The following is a 23,840-nucleotide window of genomic DNA, read 5'->3' as shown; positions in this document are numbered from 1 at the left end:
TATTTCATGTGATCCTGTATGTCAAATCACATTTAAACATCAAGGCCTTCATTTATTGTGTCTTCTGTGGGCCCCAGGTTCACTCGGGTACTGAAGGTATGAAGTACTTTTTTGCTAGATGCTCAAGGTCGTTTGAAAATAAGATGAATATAAACATACAGTACAGATTATTCCACAGGTTGGAACCGGCTGCTGTAACTGGATCTAGGTGTTGTCATTTTAATTGGTGAACTGCCACTGACTCACCACTCTGCTGGACTATAAATGGTTTATAAATGGTTTAGTCTTACTTGTGGACATTTGGTCCAGATGTAGGCACTATACATGACATCAACAATTTGCTATATTCTGAACAATGGAGTGCATAATTTTATTTAATGCAAAGTTCCAATACATAAAGCATACAGGGGTTATTAATCTATACAGATGTTATTGGCAATGCTATATAAAACCATGTTAATTTATTATGGTTTATGTGAAAACATCTGCCATCAACTCATTAGTTTCACTGTTATAGCAAAATATAAACCATTTCCTTTTTCCTGAGAAATAGGAACTAACTTAAAATGGTGTGCACCTGTTCTTTCTAGTGAATGTTATTTTAAAAAGTGATACCATCTATCGCCAGTACATAAACTTTTATAAATCACACTTGTAGGTAAAGCAAGAAATGTCAGCCTTCAATCATATTAAACCTGTTTGTTAAATATTCAGTATATATGAGTGTTGTAAAACTGACGGGGCTCCCGTTTAAGCAGCCTGTGCCACAGGTGTGATCTGAACAGTATCCAGATTTCTGTCAAGTCCAACACATCCATATTATTATAAGCTGTGACGGTGTAGATGTGACCTAAAGGCTTCACAGGCTGCAGGACCTGCTCAGCTGACATGAATAAGATCAGTACATAACTCTCAACTCATGGTGGTTGACATCGTAAACGGAATAACGGAATGTTCAGTGTGGAGTGAGGGTGATCATGGCCCAGTGAAACCGTGAGCACAGAGTAATGGATGCTACTGAAATGGAGAATGCGATCAGTTGTTGATATTTGCTGAAGCCAGACCGACATTGGCGCACCAGGACCGTGACATCATAGAGCTCACGTCCGTATTGAAGCATGCGTCTGTTGAAATGATGAAGAGCTTGTGTTCATGCATGGTATCCTACAGTGAGGTCTTATTCATGACTAATGCGTGTTCTGCGGATCAGATGGGTCCTTAAGGCTACCTTAGGGAGCTGTAAAAGGGGAGAGGTGACTAAATCCACGCGCTACTCCTTGGTCTTATGGACGGGTTTGAAACGCAGGGTCTGCAGGGCACTCTGCACCACTTTGGGGAGGTGCATGGGGTTCCTCTGCAGGCGCCTCGTGCTGCCAGCGGTCCTTCCGGCCGCTTTCTTCCACGCGCCTTGCTCCGCGCTCGCGTCCGCCTGCTTCAACTGAGACTCGTTCATGGAGATCCGCCGGGGGTCCCGCAGCGTCCAGTTAGAGTGGAGGTCGTGCTCACATGTACTGGTCGCCACTGGAGAGAAGACCGACAGGGCAGTTACCGCACACAATTCATTTTCAATTTTCACATGCTACAATACTTATGAGGGCGGGGGAGTAACCGTGGATGAGTGTTTGACTGAATAAAAACCTTGCCATTTCTTAATCGGAAGGCTTGCTTAGGACTGTGAACTCGTATATACTGTTTGTAAAGTAGACTTATTTCATACCCACAAAGTCCACGTCCGCGTGGCCGTTATCTAAGTGTGGTTTGCTGGTGGGTTCTGGTTCGCAGCTGGCGATGACGGCGTCAAAGAACTGCAGTGTGTCCACCTCGTTGGGGATAGGGGGGGCCGTCGGCTCTGGACTTAAATGCTTTAAGACATTTAGAGAAGGACAAGTGTGTTAGTGTTGTATAATTATCAGCAGGAACAGTTTTATACTTTTAGTATAAACAACGTTACTGTGACTTCGTTGTAGCTCGTGAGTAAGAAGAATTATTTGGTGTAGATTTAAAACAGTTCTCTGTCATGATCATCACTCTAGAGTAAGTTAACTCGTCCCAACTATTACGAGAAGTAAATAACCATAAGTAAAAACATAGATGTAAAGTAACACCGCCTGGATGTAAACGGTGAGTGGGTTTCACCTGGCCGGGTTTGGGCCCTGGTGGTTGCGGTGCTGGGTTCTTCTTGCGAGCAGCGGTTCCGTGGCGTTGGCCACACTTGAGATCGCTGACGGTCTTGGTGTACTGTCGCCTCAGCGCTACTAGTTCTTGTAGATATTCCAGACAGTTCTGGTTTTGGTAGTAGATCCACACCCGATCCTCTCGACTTTGGTAGTAGTAGAGCGCCGTGCTGGACTCCACGCTGACCGCGCTAAAACTCCGCTTCAGTGTGGAGTCCTGCTGCGTGCGACGGTTCTCCCCGACCACCAGCATCGATGTACTGCGGACCAGTTTCACGGTGCAGGCTCTATGGTAGTCCTCCTGTGAGCCGACGCCATCCCGAGACCTCGGCCCATGGTTCGGACGGAAAACAGCATTTAATTTCTTGAACATCACAGCAAACGGAGCGGCCACGTTATCAGGGAATACTCAGCTGGATATATGTTTAACCGATTCTCTTCATCCACATCCATTCCTTCTTCGGATAGACTCAGAACTTCCCAGGAATTGACATGTATTTAATAAGACTGACGGGGTGCTTATAAATAACCTTTATTTCTCATACCGTTGTCCATGGTGCTGAACAGTTTAAATGGACCAAACATTTGTTTCGTGGGTCTCTGTGGATGCAGCCATGGAAACGAGCTCAGTAATTTTAAACCAGTCTTACATAATGAATCAACAATAAACATATTATGTTACACACAAGTCTTGTTAGATTATGCAGGAATACCCGTTAATTAGGCCCCGATTTCAGTGATATTACTTCAGCAAGAGTAGTGGCTCCGGGCATTTTGTCGCCCTAATACTGTCTCCCTTAGCCTTCGGTTTACCCTGTCGACATGGGTTAGAAGCCAAGCAGCCCTCCTTAGCAAATACTGACATGCTGCATGTAGCTACTGACGACGTGCAGATCAACGTGACACATAAACCTGTTGCCTGAATCTGCCCGGTGGCTATTGTTTCAGGGCAAGTATTATTTGAAAGTCTGATACCACAAGCTTTCACTAAGGGAAATGCAAAAAAGTAAAATAAAAAAAATTCTAACAGGCCTCTTCTACGAATATGACAGAAGTTATTGTTCGACGTGAAACAAAATTAAATTATCCCGTGAATACCCTTGTATTCCTGTGTAGTATTCTTTTATTTCAGACCACCTGAGTATCATTAAAGACTGTATTCAGATTTAAAACATTTTAGTTAAATGCATTTTAAGTGGCTACCTCAAGGGAAAAAATGCAATGCGGTTATAGACTTTCTTACTACTACTACTACTACTAATATTGCTGCTATAAAGTGTGCTGACCATGTCAGTGCTGATGTCAGTGCTGACAGTGGCAGTGCTGACGGTGTAAGTGCTGACGGTGTAAGTGCTGGATACAGTCTTAGTGATCAGGAAGACCAGTGTGGGTTTACATCTCAAGAGGACATACACCTCTTAAAAGTAAGCTTAGAGGGGGTATTGGTCTGTGACAACAGACTTCACTACTGATTCTTACGGAGGTGTTTTTGACTGAATTAAGTGAAACACAGACAGTAGAAGGTGCCTACCTGAAGAGCTTGTGATGTTGTGTGGGTATGAAGTAATTGGACTGTGCCCTGTGAAAATGGTTTGGCATGGGATATTTTATTTCTTATTTTGTGTATAATTACAATTACACAAATACACAGTATTTAGTCCGACCAGGATACATTAATATTTTATATTATAGCATGTGGAAGGCCTCTAGTTTCTACTTCTGAAATAGTAGCAGGTACATTAAGGGGGAGATCTTCTGATTGAGATACAGAGTGTAATGCTTGAAAATAATATTGAAATTAGTTTCTTCCTCTTTCAGCACAGACAGCTGTGCCAGTTTGTGTGTGTGTGTGTGTGTGTGTGTGTGTTACACAGGGTATTATAATATGTACAACAAACCAAAATAAATGGGTTCCTTATGTAACATTTTTTAATGAATATGTTCTTTTCAGGAATCAGGAATCACCATAATATACCCCGACCACCAACAACAACATCAACTAAAACAATGATAATAGCTGAAGGTCATATGACCTTATTATATAATTTGTCCTTATTATATATTTTTACATCCTTATAGATTTTATTTAATTGATTATTCACCCTTAGGGCCATAGAGTCCCCAAAATGGAATCTAAGTGGTTGTGTTTTAAAGAGTATTAGATTATATTTTCGTGGGAGTTTCTGTTGTGATAGACAGTTCTCTCACTTCCTCTCTCAACATCTCATAAAACTCCAGAAGAGGGCTTGCTGCCTTCATCTCACACCTTCAACACTCAGCACAGCAGAGCTCTCTGGAGGAGGAGGAACCTGACACAACACCGTTCTACACTTTTACAACGTACTCAAATTAATCAACACAAACATCAAGGTGGGCTTCAGTGAATATGTTATCACAGTGACAAGCTAAACGTTAATCATGTTTATAAATCTTTTTAGAAAGTTTTATCGTGTGTGTGTGTGTGTGTGTGTGTGGAGAAAGCATGCTGTGTGAAAGCAGTCTGTGGTGTGTGGCGTTTTCCTCCAGATGTGACTCTGTGGATCCTCCAACATGCTTCTCAGTCATTGAGCCTAAATCCAGTCTCGTGGCCTCCACCCTGTCAGGCCAGACTCCACTCACCATCAGCTCCTCTCCAGAGGAGCACAGCATCTCCTCTAGAGGACACCGCTTCCTCCACAGAGGCTCCCCATCTCCGTCTGCAGGCACACTGGATTGCCGGCTTCTCTCTCCAGGTGTCGGCATTCCTGGTCGGGCCGGGTCTCCTGGCCCAGAGGCCTTCTTGGTCCCCTCCAGCTGCCACAGCATCTGTCAGCACTACAGTGACCTGCACATTGCCGGAGGCCAAGTCCTGCCTCTCAGTCCCAGTGCAGAGGATCCACAGAGCAACCACCTGAAGGAAGCTCACGCAGGGCCCTTCCTGGTGTCTGGAGACGTCCCTCCCCCGTCCCTCCCCCCTCCCTCGCTCCCTGAGACCAGGAGCTCCAGGCACTGGCGGGAGGGCAGCGGGCGCGAGCGGGCGTCTCTGCTGCAGGCCGCCCAGCCCCTCTCCAACTCCCAGCTCAACGTCTACCTGGAGCAGAAGCTGCTGGAGCTGTACAGAGAGTACCTGAGCGAGGGCCCCGCGGGGCCGCGGCCCGTCATGGCCTCCGAGCTGCTGCAGAGCAGCCTGGAGCAGATGACCCTGCAGCTGAGCCGAGAGCACCGGCTGGAGACCACGCGGGCCAAGGACATGCTGCTCAGCTGCCTGCTGAGAGCCACCAGCAGCCAGCAGTCTAGTGAGATCAGCACCCCAGTACTGCAGATCTCCACCCAGACAAAATGAGGAGGAGGATGGAGCGGGGAGGGGTTATATGAGGGTGGGGAGGGGTTACATGAGGGTGGGGAGGGGTTATATGAGGGTGGGGAGGGGTTACATGAGGGTGGGGAAGGGTTACATACGGGTGGGGAGGGGTTATATGAGGGTGGGGAGTGGTTACATGAGGGTGGGGAGGGGTTACATGAGGGTGGGGAGGGGTTACATAAGGGTGGGGAGGGGTTATATGAGGGTGGGGAGTGGTTCCATGAGAGTGGGGAGGGGTTATATGAGGATGGGGCGTGGTTCCATGAGAGTGGGGAGGGGTTACATGAGGGTGGGGAGTGGTTCCATGAGAGTGGGGAGGGGTTATATGAGGATGGGGCGTGGTTCCATGAGAGTGGGGAGGTGTTATATGAGAGTGGGGAGGGGTTACATGAGGGTGAGGTCACTGCGGTCAAATGAATTTAGTTTAGAAATTTGCCAAGGATTTGTGTTAGTTGATATTAGGAGTTGTGTATTTGATGGAAACTTGACATTTAAACATAAACTGTATTTATCAAACACATATTGTACTACAATACTCATTTAACATTGTTTAACTACATCTTCTTTTATAACATACTGACCTTGATTCTTCACTGCACCATATTCTTGTATGCTAGTCAGCAAACTGGTGTGTACTCATTGTGCCAAATTAGTAATTAAGTAACGAATCCAATTATGGAAATGACAGAGATTAAACGTTTGTATAAAGTTTTCTGTCAAACAGGTACTTCATAATGTTTAAGCAAAAAATATCTTTGTTGTATTCTAATAGTTGTATTGTAGTGTAATTTAATTATTTAAAAAATATATTGCCTAATGTAGTGCTGACCACATTAGGGCTTTTTAAATGTATAGTATCACAAACCACCAGCAGGCAGAACCCTACGGCTTTATTGGCGTTCTAAATGCCAGTTTCACACCAGCACGAAATACTTGTATGTCTTTGAAACTTTAATTCTTTAAAAGGCTGCAAAAATAAAATGAACATTAAGCAAATTTTTATTTATTTTATTTATTATTTTTATAAAGGTATACGTTTCTTATTTTTTGAATATCCAGCCATCAGACATAGTAATAAATCTCTGAGACACTTTCAAATACTGTATTATTTCTACTTTAAATGGCTCAGTACTACCATTACTAGAGTAGTAAAGAAACGTGGGCGTCAAACAGGTTTCTTCTACCTTTCCCTGGCATCAGGTTCCGGTATCTAAGATTGCACGACCCACCCACAAGGGGGCAGTGCGACCAAGTAGGGACGCTTGAAAAACCACGTACGAGTGAGGGACTCTGTTGAGGGAAGTGTCCAAGTGGCTCTCTCTCTAGTTAGCATCTGGCTAGCTAGTTAAAGAGGACGTTTGTGGGGTTTATGAGTGTCGTCCGGAAACGGCATCACACTTCATGAGAGTTATTATGTGCTAGCGCCACAGCAAACGTGTCAGACGCGACATCTGTCGGTTTATTCAAGATTTCAGGATCTGTTGGGTAGCATGTCTATATAGCTAGCAAGCTAGCTAGTGCTAAAGAAAAGCTAGGTAGCTTAGCTTGTTGATCTAGCTGGTCAGCTCATGTAGATGTCAGTGTAACGTTAGTTTATGTTTGCCTACCTGTCATTTGGACACTAATTTGAGGAAAACTTAGGTCGCAAGGTAATTTAAATTCCAAGGATTATATATTATTATCTCGTAAATCACAGGCTACATTTCTACTTGGGTGTTAAGTTAACTAAGGTTATTATTTTTGGTCTTTTTTTTACATTAATGGCATTTGGCAGACGCCCTTATCCTGAGTAGATTTTTTTAAATCTCATTTTTATACAAGTGAGCAATTGAGGGTTAAGGGCCTTGCTCAGGGGCACCTCAGTCATGGCCTCAGGTCTGGGAATCGAACCCACGACCCTCCGGTCACAAGACCAGTTCCCTAACCACCAGGCCATGACTGCCCTTTTTTAGTTGCTTACAGCCTAATTTGGGAATTAACGCTTCACAGCCGAAGCTGGTTTTGGAAAATGTAGCTGTCACTAGGTGCCAAGCAGAGTTTGAGATGTACAGGTTCATTTCTCTCTTGTCTGTGACTAGACGTGAACATGAGCCAGAGGAAGAGAGCTGGTCACCCGCCCCCTCTCCAGTGTCCGTCTGATACTCATTCTGCCCCGCCGAGCTCCAGCACAGCCAGAGGCCTCGACCACGAGAGGCGTGTGAAACACAGCATCTGCATGGTATCTGACTTCTTCTACCCCAACATGGGTGGAGTGGAGAGTCACATCTACCAGCTGTCTCAGTGTCTCATAGAGAAGGGTCACAAGGTCGTCATTGCCACGCACGCCTACGGCAACCGCCGTGGCGTTCGCTACCTCACCAATGGTCTGAAGGTGTACTACCTACCTCTACAGGTGTGTGTGTTGCTAGCTGTTTATCATTATCGTTTGGGAGGTGTGGTGGTGTGGGCGGTGTTTCTCGTGAGGGGAAAAATAACCACCGTCTCTTCTCATAGGTGATGTACAACCAGTCCACAGCCACCTCCTGCTACCACAGCCTACCTCTGCTCAGGTGTGTGTTTGTGCGCGAGGGCATCACGGTCGTCCACGCCCACAGCTCCTTCTCTGCCATGGCGCACGATTCCTTGTTCCACGCCAAGACCATGGGCCTCAACACCGTCTTCACAGACCACTCGCTCTTCGGGTTCGCCGACCTCAGCTCGGTGCTGACCAACAAGCTGCTGACCGTGTCTCTCTGCGACACCAACCACATCGTGTGCGTGTCGTACACCAGCAAGGAGAACACGGTGCTCAGAGCCGCCCTCGATCCCGACATCGTGTCCGTCATCCCCAACGCCGTCGACCCTTCTGATTTCACCCCGGACCCCAGTCGCCGCGACGACAGCAAGATCACCATTGTTGTGGTCAGCCGATTGGTCTACAGAAAGGGTAGGTGGAGCTTGAAGTGTCTCTCTGGTTATGGCGTGTTTGGCGTGGAGTGTGAGTTGTGATGGGTGGTTTGGTGGTTTACAGGAATCGATCTGCTGGGCGGAATTATTCCAGAGCTGTGTGTGAAGCATCCTGATCTCCACTTCCTGATTGGTGGAGAAGGTCCTAAGAGGATTGTCCTGGAGGAAGTTAGAGAGAAGTACCAGCTTCATGACAGGTAAGGCTGTTTACCTGTGTGTTTACCTGGGCTCCCCACTGTGTTTGTGACAAACTCTGGGTATCTGATTTTGTGTGTATATATAAGCTTTTCTGAAACTTGTCTGCAGGGTGCGTTTGCTTGGTGCTCTGGACCATAAGGATGTGCGAGATGTCCTGGTGCAGGGCCACATCTTCCTCAACACCTCACTGACCGAAGCCTTCTGCATGGCCATCGTGGAAGGAGCCAGCTGTGGATTGCAGGTCTGTGTGTGTTTTTATAGGGGCATAACAGTCATAGTTATACCTTAACACTCATGGAGAAGAATATACCTGTGTGTGTGTGTGTGTGTGTGTGCGTGCGTGCGTGCGTGCGTGTGTGTGCGTGTGCGTGTGTGTAGGTGGTGAGTACTCGTGTTGGAGGGATACCGGAGGTTCTTCCTGACGAGTTGGTGACTCTGTGTGAGCCCAGCGTTGGCTCCCTCTGTGCTGGTCTGGAGACCGTCATCGCCAGGCAGCGTTCAGGCGCAGTTCCGTCACCAGCGGTGATCCATCGCCAGGTCCGAACCCTCTACACTTGGAGAAATGTTGCAGAACGGACAGAAAAGGTGCGTGAGCTCGCGGGGACTGAGTTTTGTTTCATGTCTGCTTGAGAGTTTGTGACTATTAAAATGTTAATATTATAGAAATTCTAATCTTCTGTGTGTGTGTGTGTGTGTGTGTGTGTGTGTGTGTGTGTGTGTGTGTGTGTGTGTGTGTGTGTTGTAGGTCTATGATCGTGTGTGCAGGCAACCAGTCCTGCCTCTGCCTGCTCGGCTACAGAGGCTACAGTCTCACTGCGGAGTTGTTGGAGGCTCCATCTTCTCTTTCATGGCTGTCATCAACTTCCTCTTCCTGCTTTTACTGCAGTGGCTCCGCCCAGATCACCTCATCGACGTTGCCGTGGACGCGTCTGGCCCACACAGCCGCTGGGGCCCTAGCTTAGAGAAGGAGACCAAAGAGTCCAACAGAGATTGTCAGAGATTATCTGCTGGAGCGGATACAAGAAACTTTTAGATTCTGCTCTGGGGTCTGGTCGGCCTTTTTGCTCATTAATGTTTGTGTTTTTTATTTTTATTGCTTAAATTTTTATTATTTCTTGTTGTTATAGATTGTACGGAATGCACTGAATAATCCTGTTTACAATCCAGGGAAGGGTGTCTGATGAGTGGGAGAATATCCCATTTCTGTCAGTCAGTTGTTCTCGAGGATAGTCACTTTTCCACATACAGTAACATTTCAGTTTTTCTTTCTGTAGTGCAGTGGTTCCCAAACTTTTTCTGCCGTGCCCCCCTTTAGTAGATGAGAATATTTTTGCGTACACCCCCCCCCCCCCCCCCCCCCCCCCCCCCATATTGACTAGGGATGTGTTGAAAACTTACAAAAACAATAGGTTCACAACTTTGGTCAAACATGAAAAAAATTAACTGCAAGAAACATTTTAAATGGTTCAAGAATTCTAAATGTAATTTAAAATAAATAAGGAGATGAAATAAGAGAAACAGCAATACATATGCGGCTAGTTTGCAAGCGCAGACATCACGCAGAGCACAAAGCATGTAACGGCCAGAAATATGTGTACTGTCTCTTTAAGGGAGCGAGTTGAGCGTGCGTATGGAATATTGTTTTTTTAGCTTTCCGCCGTAGACCGAGTCAGACCACTGCTCTTTATTTTATTTCTGTAAGTAACGCATTAAATGAGCTTTGGACAACTCACCAGTTCATGTATGAACAGTGAAGTATTGCTGGAGCCCAGGTTTATTTTGGTCAACCAGCAAATAAACGGACTAAGTGGAATACCACCAGCGCGAGTATTAGGGTTGAACTAACTCCGAAAAGCAAGCAATACAAGCATATAATTAGAGTGAATAGATCTGTTTTTATGGATCGGTCACATTGTCCCCGATACCCGATCTAGAATTTTTTCAGATATTAATATCGGAATCGGTGCATCCCTAAGACACATGTGCACGTTTTACTTTCAAGCTCCGCGCCCCCCCTGCAATAGCTCCGCGCCCCACCTAGGGGGCGCGCCCCCCACTTTGGGAACCACTGCTGTAGTGCATGTCCAGCTGTTTTTGTATTGTGGGCAGTGATCAGGATGCCCAGACACTACTCACTGCCCACATCACTGTTTACCTTAGACCCAAGGCTTAAAGGTTTACATCTTTCGTTAGTGTTGTTTTCTCCGTTTCTCAGAGAAACATTCTCTTTAGGACCCGTTGATGAGCTTGTGTCGGTGACCTGTCTCTGACTTGCTAATTCAGCATAGAGATTTGAGGATATTGAGTCGCATGGACATGTTTATTTAAATTAACCCCGAAGCCTGTGTGAGTTGCAATAGGACAGTTACAACTATAGAAATAATAATGTGAAATACAGATTGGCCTTCCAAATGTGGACTTACTATGACAAAGTTGTTGACATTATCATTAATTTCATATTACTGCATACAACACTAGGCAAACTCCAGTAACACTAGGTAATCTGCAGACTTTGGTTTAAATGGTTATATGTGCAATGACATTAACTGAGATTAACTGAAGTTATAGTTTTATTTGCTGAAGTGCTGTTATATTTGAGTGCTTTATATCTGAACTTCTCAGGGCATTTTATAAATTATTTATGTAAAACTAGATTTACATGTTTATTGCATTTGATTTTCTTTTTTTAATTACAAACTGAACTTTGTAATTATAAAAAATTAAGATTACATTTTAATAAATGGAACTACATTTACACAAGCAAGTAAATTTATAGATGTATTATTCTTTAAATCTTTACAAAATTAATTTTGGTTTACTTTTAAAGAGTATTTTGTCAACATTTGTCTTGTGTTTTGTGTATGAATGGCCTATCATTCTCTGTCATTCCCCTCATTTGATAGCACGTGCCACCCTGCCACCTGTTTTTAGGTGAACTAGGCATGTGACACAAAAATGAGAATGATATTGAAATAAATAGTGCAATGTTGTTCATGTAAGCAGGATAAAGGGCAGGAACTCAGAACTTCCTGCCTGGACTCCAGACTCCTAACGCAGATGTCTCTCCATTCAAGGCTGAACACAGGAGCCTCGTCAACCCTCATTCTCACCTTATCTGGCAGCTTTCACACAGACTCTTCACACGTGGGCCGCCAGCATGAATTGTCCTCATTCCTGAGTAGTTTGGCCCGCAAATTGTTTTAGTGTTGATGTAAATAAGTTTCAAGGCATGTCAGATATCCACTTTATCACCTAGAGGTTTTTACAGGACCTTGCTTCATATCTTGGTCAACACTGCTTCACATATCTGTTTATTTCACTTATTCAGTTACTGTAATGTACATGTAATGACATGTGAGCTGTTTGCATGTGTTTCGGTGTGTTCAGGTTATCTTTGCAAGCCTGTTGTCCTAAGTGTGAACACAACTTCAAAATGTTACTTTGTGTGTGTGTGTGAGAGAGAGAGAGAGAGGGAAATGTGTCTACATTTGCATGTTCAAAACGTCAATTGCCCCATTGTTATGTAGAGGGTCTTCACTCCTCCATTGGTGGAAGAGAGTACCCCATACCCTCTCCCCTCCTCCGGGGGGTGTTATCGGGTATGTGCATGATAAGTGGTGGGAGGTACTGTTGTATCAAGGGGAGTAGCCTGTGTGTTTATGTGAAATCCCATAGAATGAAACCACTGAGACCCACTACCTTACACACTTGTGATCGTGCAGCACCCACACTGCCTCACAGCCATTCTGCAGGATGACCGCCTCCCAGGTTCAGGTGTGTGTGTGGAGGGAGTCCTGGCACCAAGACTTTCGTATCTATGGAGGAAAGGTGTGTAACACACTCATGGCAGGTAAGTTTTCTCTTCCACTGCCCTTTGTGTGTGCTTATGCTGACTTGCAAGTCAGAATGGAAATGCTGTGAAAATGGTCACTAAATCAATCTGGCAGAAATCTTACCCTATGCACTTTCTATTTTCTGAATATTCAATTTCAAGTAAGCTATCTGTGTCTACTACATAAAGGAAACTCAAATCTCACTACAGTTCCTGTGACGACTTTGCCCACATGCTCTGCCTCTCCAGTGTTTCATAATTATAAACAATAAAGCTGGGTTTATTTCCCAACGGCATTAGTGTTAAGATCATTTAAAATGACTGAGCACTGAAAGCATTGCTATTTAATCACTATTTAATGACCTGTGATATAAAGTTCTGGGGATGCCTGACCTGGTCCAGTTTTCTGAACTGCTGTGATTTGGGTTAACCTTGTAGAGGCAGTTAACAAACAGACAAAGCCAGTTTGGCCCAGATTGACTTAGAATGCTTATGTGAACTGTTAGTGATAACGACTATTCATAAGAAAAATTCTGGGGGATGTGCCTGCTCATGGTCTGTGATAAGATGTTTAACACGTGTGTGTGTGTTTCAGGTTCTTGGGCAGATAGAACTCCTCTCCACGATGCTGCTTTGCAAGGTCGACTGCTCCCACTGAAGAGGCTTCTCTCTCAGGTGCAGAAAGACTGACCACACACACACACACACACACACACACACACACAAACATTATGAATCCTTTTTAGAAAACACATATCATAAACACATTCATACAAATATATGAATAATGATAACTGATGGGCAATATGTGTTTATAACGAATTTCGTTACACGTTCATCCTACATACAGTAAGTTTGGAGCGAGATATAAAATGTTTGAGTCATTTTAGTAATGTAATGGTCTGCAGACAGCAGTGGTCATTGTACTCTTGTGTGTACACAGGGACTGCATGCTGGGGTGGTCACCCTGGATGGTGTCACTCCGCTACATGAGGCTTGCCTCGGTGGCCATTTGGCTTGTGCTAAGCTCCTCCTGGATCACGGCGCTGATGTAAGTCTGCTGGGTGCTCCTCAGCTTCATTTTCCTAACGTGTAATGTCCCTCATCTCTCTCCGTATTTTTATAATTGTAAATATGTGTGAATGTGTGTTTACGTGCCCCTTTAGGCCAGTGCTGTATGTGCAGATGGAGCCACGCCCCTCTTTAATGCGTGTTGCAGTGGAAACCCCGCCCTCGTCAGGCTCCTGCTGCTGTACAGCTCCGCCCACCACCCAGCTCACCTGCGCAACTCACCTGTCCACGAAGCGGCCAAGAGGGGTGTGTTATATTTACAAAAGCTCGAAGAGTGTCTGTTTTACATTCACTTTCATTTACTTTACGTTTGTCGTGTGTATTTTGTGCCACTGTGAACTATAAATATGTCAAGTACCGGAATATAATGTGTAGTCACTGGCACAAGTGGGGGGGGGAAAGGCTGAAATGTAAATCACGGCAGGTTTCAGGTTTGTGAGAGACTGCATGCGAATGTCTTTCAGGTCACACGGCATGTGTTGAGGTGCTGCTGACCCATGGGGTGAACGCTGATGTTCAGGTGCCTGGGATCGGAACACCACTCTACTGTGCATGTGAGACTCGGAGTCTGGAGTGTGTGCGGTTGCTCCTGATCCTAGGTCAGCGCGTGAGGACACACACACACACACACACACACACACACACATGCCAAAGGAAAAATACTAACTAAATATTCACAAAACAGCAATGGTACAACTTCCTCATAGCAGCCCCCAGGCCCGGAGTGGGACACTTTTTCAGCCCGGGAGTTTCATGCCCAAATCCGGCCCAAAATTATTTTCCCTTCCCAATCAGCACAAACTAGAGATTGACATGAGCCGGCCCATCGGGAATCCTCCCGAATCTCCCGATTAGCCACTCCGGCTCTGGCAGCCCCTAATGGTCCCACTGAGAAGTAGTTTATATATATATATATATATATATATATATATATATATATATATATATATATATATATAATCGTTTGTTGTAATATTTGTAATATAATTGCTTCCTGTGATTTTAAAATATGTAAACATCTAATGTTTATTATGTTTATTATACATCGATTGTTTATGTTGGTTTGCATGGGTTTAGGTGCTGATGTTCACTGTGGGCGTGGCCTTGACACACCACTGCATGCTGCTGTTCGAGCATGTGGTGCCATGGAGGTGGAGATGTTGCTGGAACATGGGGCTGATGGGAAATGCAGGAATTCAGAAGGCAAGACACCAATGGACATGGCTACAGATAATAACATCAAACATCTGTTGCAGACTGCAGGCAAGAGTGCACAAACACACCTCCTACAGTAGTATTAAGTTGTTTTTGTTTGTTTGTTTGTTTTTTAAATCAATAATTTGTTTTCTGTGTCTTCTAGGGCCTTGTTCTCTGTCACATCTGAGCAGGTTGTGCATCCGTAGAACCTTGGGCCAGAAAAGACTGAGAAGAACCTGTACGCTCTGCTTACCAGACATCCTGCATGATTATGTTCTGTATCAATAACACACACACACACACACACACACACACACACACACTTAGTCTCCCCCTGACTCCAGACACTATAGTCACACACACACTCTTCAAGCATACCCATCCAACCATAGTTACATAACATGTAGACGTGCATTTTATAAATAAACTTTTTGTATTTTTCATTTTCTTTCTTCAAATTTCAGTACTATATGTTTAGGAGGAATACATCAAACTGAAGTGTTACTCAACATCAACAGCAGGTGGCGACATAGTAACTCAACTGAATGGAGGGGACGTAGTCACGTTGAAGTTTTTGAGCGTTATGTTATTCTGTCGCATTTCGGACATTTCTGTCGCATTGGGACACCGAGGCCGAAACAGCACAGCACAGTGCAGCTCCACTAGCGCTCGAGGCTGATCTTTTAATTTGGTAACTATATAAAAGTCCCCTAATTTGTGAGACATTTTACCTCTTCAAAATAAATAATGAGTAATTACCGAAGGTGTGATCGGCCGTTTTTCTAAAACACACAACTCTCCACTGCATTACGGTGTCTAAAGCACGATGCCTGATGCACGGCGGTGGGTTTGCACGTCCGTGTAAATGCAGACGCGTGCACGGTGGGGGATTCCAGGCGTCTCCACCAAGTGTAGCGAGTGTATAGCCCAAGCCACGCCCCCGCAAAGAGGAGCTCGCGGGGCACGGGGGGGGGTTGCCTCGCGCTCCCTGCCCAATAGAACCCGGAGCGGCAGTGACAGTCGCGCGCTGGAACACTTCACCGCACGAGCATCGTTGCTCCTCTTGGCTGTGCGTCCACGAATCACTGCACGAAAAGACGCAGCGGCAGGTAGGATCAGTTTTCTGTTCTTGTTTTGTTTTATGTACCCAGAAGGTCTCTGTGTTTGCACTCGGGTAATTCACGTAAGCGCTACTGTGACATCGCGGGCTGAAAAGAAGAAGACGGTGTGCGGAAGGTGACACCGGCGTTAGGCGACGGTCGTTTTATGTTTTGTTTTGTTTTGTTTCTTTGTTACAGACAGATAATAAAGATGTTGAACTCTAGTAGTGTAGTGATGTTTGTTGTCTTTCTGAAACAGCCTGTCATGTACTAGTTTAGACATACTGGAAGTAGGTACAGAAGGCTGAGAAATGGTCCCGAGCTCTTTCAGGAGAACCCCCTGGTCCTGGTCTTTCAGGAGAACCCCCTGGTCCTGGTCTTCCAGGAGAACCCCCTGGTCCTGGTCTTTCAGGAGAACCCCCCTGGTCCTGGTCTTTCAGGAGAACCCCCTGGTCCTGGTCTTTCAGGAGAACCCCCTGGTCCTGGTCTTTCAGGAGAACCCCCTGGTCCTGAAACCCCTGGTCCTGGTATTTCAGGAGAAACCCCTGGTCCTGGTCTTTCAGGAGAAACCCCTGGTCCTGGTCTTTCAGGAGAACCCCCTGGTCCTGGTCTTTCAGGAGAAACCCCTGGTCCTGGTCTTTCAGGAGAACCCCCTGGTCCTGGTCTTTCCCACCAGCGGGTGTGCGAGGCTGCTTCCCCTTGCCAGCTGTTTGAACAGGTGCAATGCAGCAGACTCTCGATCTTTCACCTTTTAAAAAATTATTTCTGTTAAAATTTCATTCAGAAGTGCATAATTAACCTCTGTGGGTTTACAAAAGAAATTCTATATTGAGCGCATGCATTGTTTGGTCAATAAATTAGATGACAGGACTGAGAATATGTTTAAATGTTAGGCTATATGTACATATTTAGGCTGCATAAAGTCATTGGCTGTGTCTAAAGGACACGGACAGATAGCCGGTGTTCTGCTGGGCTGTTCACTGACACACACACACACACACACCCTCTCATCATGCAGTATAGTGATGTAAAGACCCAGCCCTTAGAGTCAATCAGGCAGCTAATCAGGTAAGAAGGAGATGACACAAACAGGCTCAAATACTCTGCAAGTCATGCTACTTTTTCACATGCTCTCTCACAAAGACCCTCTCTACCATCAGGCACAATGTGTATATTCATTATGTGAATTTTTACTGGAGGAATGTAGGTATTTGTTTCGAACCTGGGCAGGTGTGTGTGTGTGTATGCATGCATGTTCACGTGAGTGCGCTTCATGATTCTGAATTCAGGACTGGCTTTGGCATGGGTGCTGTCTGTCTGTGATGGCATTTAGACAGCTTTCTGCTCGGAAAACACTCTTTCAGATGTGGCTTGGGCCACAGATAAATCCTACAAGTCAGATTGCAGGAGCAAGACTGCACTGATACGTTAAGCACTGCTGTGTGTGAATGGGTGTGTGCGTGTGAGCAGTGTTTCATGTCTTCTTTCATGTCTTGTTATCTTTAGTTGTAATTGTAGCTTCAGCATGTCTGCTGTGATCCTGTACCTCATTCTACGACATTCTTAATGGCGTCCATCTCTGTCTATGGAGATGTGGCCTTTCAAAACAAGTCGGATAGACTGCATATCAGTAATTCACATTATTTCATATTGTGGCAAACGAGGCCTCTTCCCCTCTCTGCTCCTCTCCTTGTATATGAATTTGGCCAGGAGTAACATATACACTACAGCTGCACAGTACGGTTGTTTTTTTTTCATTGCAAAATCACTACGGGCTTTGTACTATAATGTGTACAGAATATAAGGTCTGATGATACAGCCACAGTGTCATACCAAAGTCTGGCTATGCATTCACTCTTTGAGTTCAGACCTCAGGTATCCTTTCACTTCTTTAAGTTGCTCCATAATCCTGCTAACCGTCACCATGCATGCTGACATATTAGTGCTAGCCGCAGGAAGGGTGAATCATTGTTGTTTTTGTATCATTGTGTGGTTGATAATGCAAATAGAGAAATATTTACACCAAATAATCATTTTGAATAGGTTTTTCAATATCTGAAACTGCTCCTACTGCTGCTATTTATTTTCTATGAATTGTGATAGTAATGACCATGTGAACAGAAACATTTATTACGTTCTATTTTATATAAGCTTACATGTAGTACTTCCAGTGTGTTCACTCTCTCAGTGAGCCTTGGATGAATGAAAGAAAATGCTACTGCTTGTTTTCTAGGTTTTTAATTTGATGTCTAAACTTTTAGACTGTTTGACCCAGTTCATCTCACGCCAACCTGGGTCACCTGGATCTGTGTATAATCTCTTTCAGACACTGAGATTTATCCACTTATTCTGATGGTGCATGAAATCATGTCCTAATATCTATGGAAAGGTCCAAAATGGATAACAGAAGTGAATGAGAGGGGGGTTAAAAATGGATATGGAGTGTCTTGCTCCGAATTGACCAGAGTGGCACTAGGGAGGCAGAACGCATGGTCACCCTGTTGATATGGAGCAGAAATCCCAATGGATATTGACCTGGCAATATTAGAGTAAATTGTGTTCACTGAAAAATGTGCTAGTGGAGTGTGTGTGTGTGTGTGTGTGTGTGTGTGCCACCCTGTTCTATTCCCAGTGATTCTGCCTGTACATTTATGGTCCAGTGAACAGCCAGGATAATTAGTATGTCTTATGTGTAGAGATGTTTCCCTTAGTGCAGTGGGAGTTTGCAGATTTAGAGAATGTGAAATGAAGACCGCTGACTGTATGACCTGTCAGAGCTCCCAGGTCCAGTCTCGTGTTGTGTTCTGAGGTTCTTCGTAATGATTTGCCTGAAACAGAACCGCTGCTGGCCGCTTCCTAAGACCACAGGAAGCTACTTTGTCATTCCATCCCATTTTTCTATGGCACTTCTGACATTTCATATTGATTTGTGTGTGTGTGTGTGTGTGTGTGTGTGTCTGTGTGTGTATTTGAGTCCTAGCTACATTAAACATTCAAGTAAACGCAGCTGGAATGGGAATATATTTGTATATATTATCCCAGAGGGTTATTGCAACATTTTTTGTTTGTGTATGCATATGAATGTGTATGTACAGATTCGTGTGAGCATTGTTACATGTGAGTTTACTGCACATTTGTATCCCTGTATCCTGCTTGTCATCTCCTTCATGGTTCTTTGTGGTCTGGTGGTTAGGGAAGTGGCCTTGTGACCCGGAGGTTGACTCCCAGGCCTGAGGTCATGACTGAAGTGCCCTTGAGCAAGGCACCTAACCCCAACTGCTCCCCGGGTGCTGGGCTAGGGCTTGCCCACCGCTCTGGTGTGTGTGTGTGTGTGTGTTATCAAAGCACAGATGGGTAAATTCCATTTGGGGTCAAAATCACAATTGGCAATATGGCAACTTAACTTCATTCTCCTTCTTCATCTGGACTTCAGTACGTCTTACGTGCTACTGAAATCAGGGCGCTGACAGTTGTTATGTTCGTATGGTAATTGTTCTCCCATGATTAGTGTACATCTCTCCTGCATGTGGGCTTGTGTTAGGTATCTGAGAGGTAAGGAGTGTGCGTGTGCGTGCATGTGAGTGTTTGCATTTGCCCAGGGTACTGTGTACATATCCAGGTGTGTGTGTGTGTATGTGTGTGTGTGTGTGTGTGTGTGTACACAAGGTAGGGCCAGTGAGACAGCACACTTTGTATAACCGTGGAGACTGTTCACTGCAGTCCAATTGTAGTTACAGCAGCAATGATTCAGTACTGGATATCAAAAATATTACAGCTGACTCCAGGTGATGTAGTTGCAGGCAGAACGCAGCCAGTCAGCGCTTGTGCTAACAGCCTTTATCTCCACGTCTCTTTATTATTAGCGTGTTTGGGTGTGCGCATGTGCACAGTAGTGATCGCATGTTAAATCACTATTAGGTTTGCTTCATGTTCTCCTAGTGAGCGAGAAACTAAATGTGACAGACACTCCAACACACACACACACACACACACACACACACACACACACACACACACACACAAAGAAGCTAATGGCAATTTGTCACATCATTTCTATCTAAAGTGTCAGCTCCGAGAGGTGGGGAGACTGTGTGTGTGTGTGTGTGTGTGTGTGTGTGTGTGTGTGGGGGGGGGGGGGGGGTGTGTATGTGCATTTGTGCGTGTGTTTGCGAGCTTTTGACGATGTGTGTGATGATGTGAACAGCAGCATTAGAATGTCCTGATTATGCTGAGGGCCTCTTGAGACAGACACAACAAGAGCGTCAACCCCCATTACAACAACATGGTTTATAAAACGAACAAAACGCACAAAAACATCAATATACACAGTCTAACCTCCATACGAGCTCTGTTCCCAGCACTGCCCTCGCACAACTGGATTACACAGTTCTTGGAAATCAATTCACAATTCAGAGCATAAAATATGAAATAGGAAATGAAACCTAAATTAACCAATGGAATCTTTTTTGGAATATCCCGGTCAATTATTGACTACATCAAGATTAAAGTCTCACCATTAAATCACAAATAGATAAATAAAAAATACATATAGGATATATTTAGGTTATTTAACAGAATATAATATTTAAGAAGGTTAAAGCATTGTTAATGATGACGTGTATGGCAGCACAAAATTGCATACAGGCAGGATATTGTTTATTTAACAGTTAACAGTGTGTGGTTACATAAGGTGGGGTTTTTGATGTGTAGTTCCATGACTAGTAGCTTGGTGGTGCTAAAGTTCACCTCTGCTTGGGTTTACCTAACATCCTGTAACCTGGAGAGACAACATAACAGAGGGACAGTTTTGTTGGGATCACTGGGCTTATGTTGAGTTTTAATTATAACTGAACTTATAATTGTTTATGAGTACTGACGTAGTATTAAAATTTCAAAGTAAGAGGTTATGATTGATCTGTAACGTATTTAATCTAGATTATGTACTAACGGATTATTTCTGATCGGACAGAATGGCTACAGACCTATACAGGTGAAAAGGTTCACTGGGCTTAAGGACCAACGCGCTCAACAGACCAGTGGCAGAAACTCCAGGATGAGTCACATGACGTGAAGAGACGTGACCTTCCATACTGAAGACTCAAATGGCATGCATTAAAAGTTCGCTTTTTAAGCCACGTGCTTCTGCTGATCTGATTTGACGTGCCGTGATTGGACTGTCGTCATGGCAAAGATGACGGACACCCTCAACCTGTCCTTCCTCCTGGACCATGAGCGCGAGACAATCCTCGGTGTCCTGCAAAAAGACGAGAAACTTCGCAAGCGGGAGGAGAAACGCATACGGTAGATCATCTCACACTGTGACGCTCGAGAGAATGAATCCCAGAATGATGAGCATGAATCACAGAATGATGAGAATGAATCAGAAGATTTTTGAGAATGAATTATGGAAAGCATATGATAGAAAATGCTCACCTGGGGTATTATACTAAATACAAGTATAATTATATGACTCAAAAAAGAAAACTGTAAAAGATTTAATGATTTAAATCATCTTCTGCAGTTACTTTGCAAAATACTTTGGAACCTATTACATGACTCATAAACTAAACATGTAATCTCAAATCTTAATTTGATCTTAAATATAACATTGAATTAAACCGTCAAAACAACGCATCTGGGCCACTGTGGCCCAGTCCTGCTAGTGTCGGCGGACTGCAGCCACCCAGTTAGCGGGGACGTTTTTGCGTGAGCAGCGAGTGATCTCACCCTCTTGGCAGGAAGCTGAAGAATGAACTGGTGGAGTTGCGGCGGACGGGCCGGCGTGGGGAGGCGGAGCAGCGTGAGTGCGGGGTGTGTCTGCGGGCCCTGGGCCTGGTCCTGCACAGGGGCAGCGTGTGTGTCGAGTGTCAGCAGCGCGTCTGCAGTCTCTGCACCGCCGTCTCGCCCCGGGGCACCCCCAGCAAGTGTACCGTCTGTGCCAAGACCGCGTGAGCGACACTCACCACACACACACACACACACACACACACACACACACACACACACACACACCCCAGGTGCAGAAATCATCCGCTTCACTGTGATGGGGGGTTTTTATTTTTCAGCGAGCTGAAGGTGGTCACGGGGGAGTGGTTTCTGGAGGAACGGGCCAAACGCTACGACCGCAGGGCGTTCTCCAGCAGTGACGTCGTAAAACACTCCATCCTCAGCAGTCAGCCAGGTGAGAACGACACACACACCTGCTTCAGCGACAATCTGGGCATGATCATTGTGTGTTTTACATGGTTTTATTACAGTTTCCTTAAATTGTGAAGGTATGTCAAAACTCACGAATGTTTGCGTTTGTTTGGAGATGACCACTCCGGTCAAAGGAAGGTTGCCCCATCAGGGATGGACCAGCTGGCGCCCACCCAAACCGAATACCCAGCTACGCCCAAGTCCGAAAGATCAGCCACGCCCCAGTCGGAGAGGAGCGTGGGCAGAAACGTGGGCAAGAGAAAAGGGTGAGGGGTGATACTCTTATATGGACTTCCTCTTCCTGCTGTGTGGAGATAGCAGGCCTGAGACTCCACCCTGCCTCCACCCTTTTCAGCCCTCCTAACTGTCTCCTCCTTGCTCCTCCGGGTCTCCACAGTCCAGTCACACGTGCGGCCTAGGCCGTCCAGCGAGTGCGTGGTCCCGCACGTTCACTTTTACGGGGTGCCCATGCATGCAGGAAACGCCACGTGTGCAGAAACGTGTTAACGAGCCCTCGAGTCACAGAATCCCATGGTTCACCAGTCCCTACGGTTCCGGGATGAGAGTTCCAAGCACGGATGCGGTTTCGAAACAAAGGAGGCTAATCTTTAATCACGTCACGCATGCGCCGGTACGTTTTTAATATGTCGCGGTGCGCACTGCAGTCACGAAGTGCAGCGGTGTAATTACAGACTAGCGCTGTGCATCATGGTACTTGTGCTCCTGCCTGCCTGCTGCAGTTCTGGCGAAGCACTGAGGTGTTCCACCCAGTCGTGGTCCCACCAGACCTCCTGGTATCTACCCTACCTGATGTTGGGGCATGATCCCACACCAGGACCTGACTCTGCCCTCAGTGTCCGACCGCATCTGTTTTCATCAGTCTCATTTGCTTACGAAGCGTTATCCAGTGTTTGTCAAAAGGAGGACGTTTCCCTTCTGAGTCTCACTGCTCCCACGGTTGTTTCCGTATGGCCCCGATTCCTGTAAATCTGGTTTGAGTTCATTGTTTAAAGCTAAATAAATAAAATAAAATTGATTGGAATGAAACTGAACTGAAATGAGTGATGCAGCCCTACCAGGATTGTGAAATCCTTGTCTTTATGACTCACGTGTGTTTGAGTACGCAGCAGTGTAAATGTCACCTGTTACTCCAGGAACAGAGTCCTAGCTGTGGAGTCATCAGGGTTGCCAACCACACCCAATAACATGCGCGCCCATGCAGGTCGATCGCCCAATCGGGCTGAAGGACGGAGGAGGGTAAGCAGCCCAACCCAAACACACACAACAAATACACACAACAAATACACACAACACTCACGCACAGATATAATCACACACATCCAGACACTGGTGCACGTGCAGCACAGAGTCCTGCCATTTACAGGATGCTTTTTTAACGTGTGTGTGTGTGTGTGTGTAGCCTGAGGGGGCTGAGAGTCTGTTGAGCCTTCACAGCAGTGACAGTGTTCCTGACAAGATTGGCGTTGAGCAGAACCAATCAGACGCAGCCACGCCTTCTATCGCTGTGTCCAGGGCTTCTCTCTCCTCAGGTATCTCCATAGAAACCATTGCAACTGACTCTGGTGAAAATATACACATTTGGGTACACACAAACACACACAAATGTTGATTTTTAATTGCGATAAGCTAAATATAGTTATGTTGAATAGATCATGAACGTAACGTGTCTGTCTCTCTTTCCCCTGTCTGTCTTTCTCTCTGTGCCAGATCGCAGTCGCTCTGAAGTTGACCTCTCTAATGTGGGGGAGGAGTTTGGTAACGAC

At 45.3% G+C, this 23,840-nt stretch overlaps 5 protein-coding genes and 1 long non-coding RNA gene across 9 annotated transcripts in view; 4 read left to right on the top strand and 2 right to left on the bottom strand.

Annotated features, from left to right (window-relative positions):
- Nucleotides 1-26: 26 nt before the first annotated feature.
- c9h13orf42 (chromosome 9 C13orf42 homolog) lies at nucleotides 27-2,905 on the bottom strand. The gene is made up of 3 exons (XM_077001438.1): nucleotides 2,137-2,905; nucleotides 1,718-1,862; nucleotides 27-1,521 (listed from the first exon to the last, which is right to left on the bottom strand). The coding sequence occupies exons 1-3, from the start codon at nucleotides 2,545-2,547 to the stop codon at nucleotides 1,271-1,273; spliced, it is 807 nt and encodes a 268-aa protein (XP_076857553.1). The 5' UTR covers nucleotides 2,548-2,905; the 3' UTR covers nucleotides 27-1,270.
- Nucleotides 2,906-4,305: 1,400 nt separating this feature from the next.
- On the top strand, nucleotides 4,306-5,511 carry LOC143511789 (TLR adapter interacting with SLC15A4 on the lysosome). 3 transcript variants are annotated; one of them, XM_077001437.1, is made up of 2 exons: nucleotides 4,306-4,544; nucleotides 4,652-5,511. In XM_077001437.1, the coding sequence occupies exon 2, from the start codon at nucleotides 4,657-4,659 to the stop codon at nucleotides 5,494-5,496; it is 840 nt and encodes a 279-aa protein (XP_076857552.1). In that variant the 5' UTR covers nucleotides 4,306-4,544; nucleotides 4,652-4,656; the 3' UTR covers nucleotides 5,497-5,511. The 3 variants fall into 3 exon arrangements, with proteins under 3 accessions (XP_076857552.1, XP_076857551.1, XP_076857550.1); XM_077001436.1 differs by having other exon boundaries at nucleotides 4,307-4,544; nucleotides 4,613-5,511; XM_077001435.1 differs by having other exon boundaries at nucleotides 4,316-4,544; nucleotides 4,656-5,511.
- A 1,281-nt stretch (nucleotides 5,512-6,792) lies between these two features.
- Nucleotides 6,793-9,997, top strand: piga (phosphatidylinositol glycan anchor biosynthesis, class A). The gene is made up of 7 exons (XM_077001412.1): nucleotides 6,793-7,163; nucleotides 7,593-7,906; nucleotides 8,008-8,440; nucleotides 8,525-8,657; nucleotides 8,767-8,899; nucleotides 9,037-9,243; nucleotides 9,404-9,997. The coding sequence occupies exons 2-7, from the start codon at nucleotides 7,601-7,603 to the stop codon at nucleotides 9,689-9,691; spliced, it is 1,500 nt and encodes a 499-aa protein (XP_076857527.1). The 5' UTR covers nucleotides 6,793-7,163; nucleotides 7,593-7,600; the 3' UTR covers nucleotides 9,692-9,997.
- Nucleotides 9,998-11,500: 1,503 nt separating this feature from the next.
- On the top strand, nucleotides 11,501-20,958 carry asb11 (ankyrin repeat and SOCS box containing 11). 2 transcript variants are annotated; one of them, XM_077001433.1, is made up of 9 exons: nucleotides 11,501-12,508; nucleotides 13,086-13,165; nucleotides 13,434-13,541; nucleotides 13,657-13,807; nucleotides 14,026-14,160; nucleotides 14,639-14,824; nucleotides 14,922-14,996; nucleotides 15,223-15,867; nucleotides 20,828-20,958. In XM_077001433.1, the coding sequence occupies exons 1-8, from the start codon at nucleotides 12,412-12,414 to the stop codon at nucleotides 15,234-15,236; spliced, it is 846 nt and encodes a 281-aa protein (XP_076857548.1). In that variant the 5' UTR covers nucleotides 11,501-12,411; the 3' UTR covers nucleotides 15,237-15,867; nucleotides 20,828-20,958. The 2 variants fall into 2 exon arrangements, with proteins under 2 accessions (XP_076857548.1, XP_076857547.1); XM_077001432.1 differs by having other exon boundaries at nucleotides 11,502-12,508; nucleotides 14,922-15,867.
- On the bottom strand, nucleotides 20,498-22,089 carry LOC143511803 (uncharacterized). Its single transcript, XR_013130271.1, has 3 exons — nucleotides 21,586-22,089; nucleotides 20,841-21,112; nucleotides 20,498-20,635 (listed from the first exon to the last, which is right to left on the bottom strand). It is a non-coding gene; the product is annotated as an uncharacterized LOC143511803 (long non-coding RNA).
- Nucleotides 22,090-22,189: 100 nt separating this feature from the next.
- The window catches only part of sytl5 (synaptotagmin-like 5), a 7,808-nt gene continuing 6,157 nt past the window's right edge, over nucleotides 22,190-23,840 (top strand). Inside the window, exons 1-4 of the mRNA XM_077001411.1 lie at nucleotides 22,190-22,322; nucleotides 23,211-23,313; nucleotides 23,477-23,606; nucleotides 23,785-23,840. The exon at nucleotides 23,785-23,840 is cut by the window's right edge and continues 45 nt beyond it. Coding sequence (XP_076857526.1) covers nucleotides 22,210-22,322; nucleotides 23,211-23,313; nucleotides 23,477-23,606; nucleotides 23,785-23,840 — 402 coding nt within the window. The 5' untranslated portion in view covers nucleotides 22,190-22,209. The remainder of the gene's footprint in view (nucleotides 22,323-23,210; nucleotides 23,314-23,476; nucleotides 23,607-23,784) is intronic.

The sequence above is a fragment of the Brachyhypopomus gauderio genome, chromosome 4 (assembly GCF_052324685.1).
Source record: "Brachyhypopomus gauderio isolate BG-103 chromosome 4, BGAUD_0.2, whole genome shotgun sequence".
Classification (NCBI taxonomy): Eukaryota; Metazoa; Chordata; class Actinopteri; order Gymnotiformes; family Hypopomidae; genus Brachyhypopomus; species Brachyhypopomus gauderio.
The sequence above is the reverse complement of the archived record's forward strand: the minus strand, read 5'-3'. Positions and strand labels throughout refer to the sequence as shown.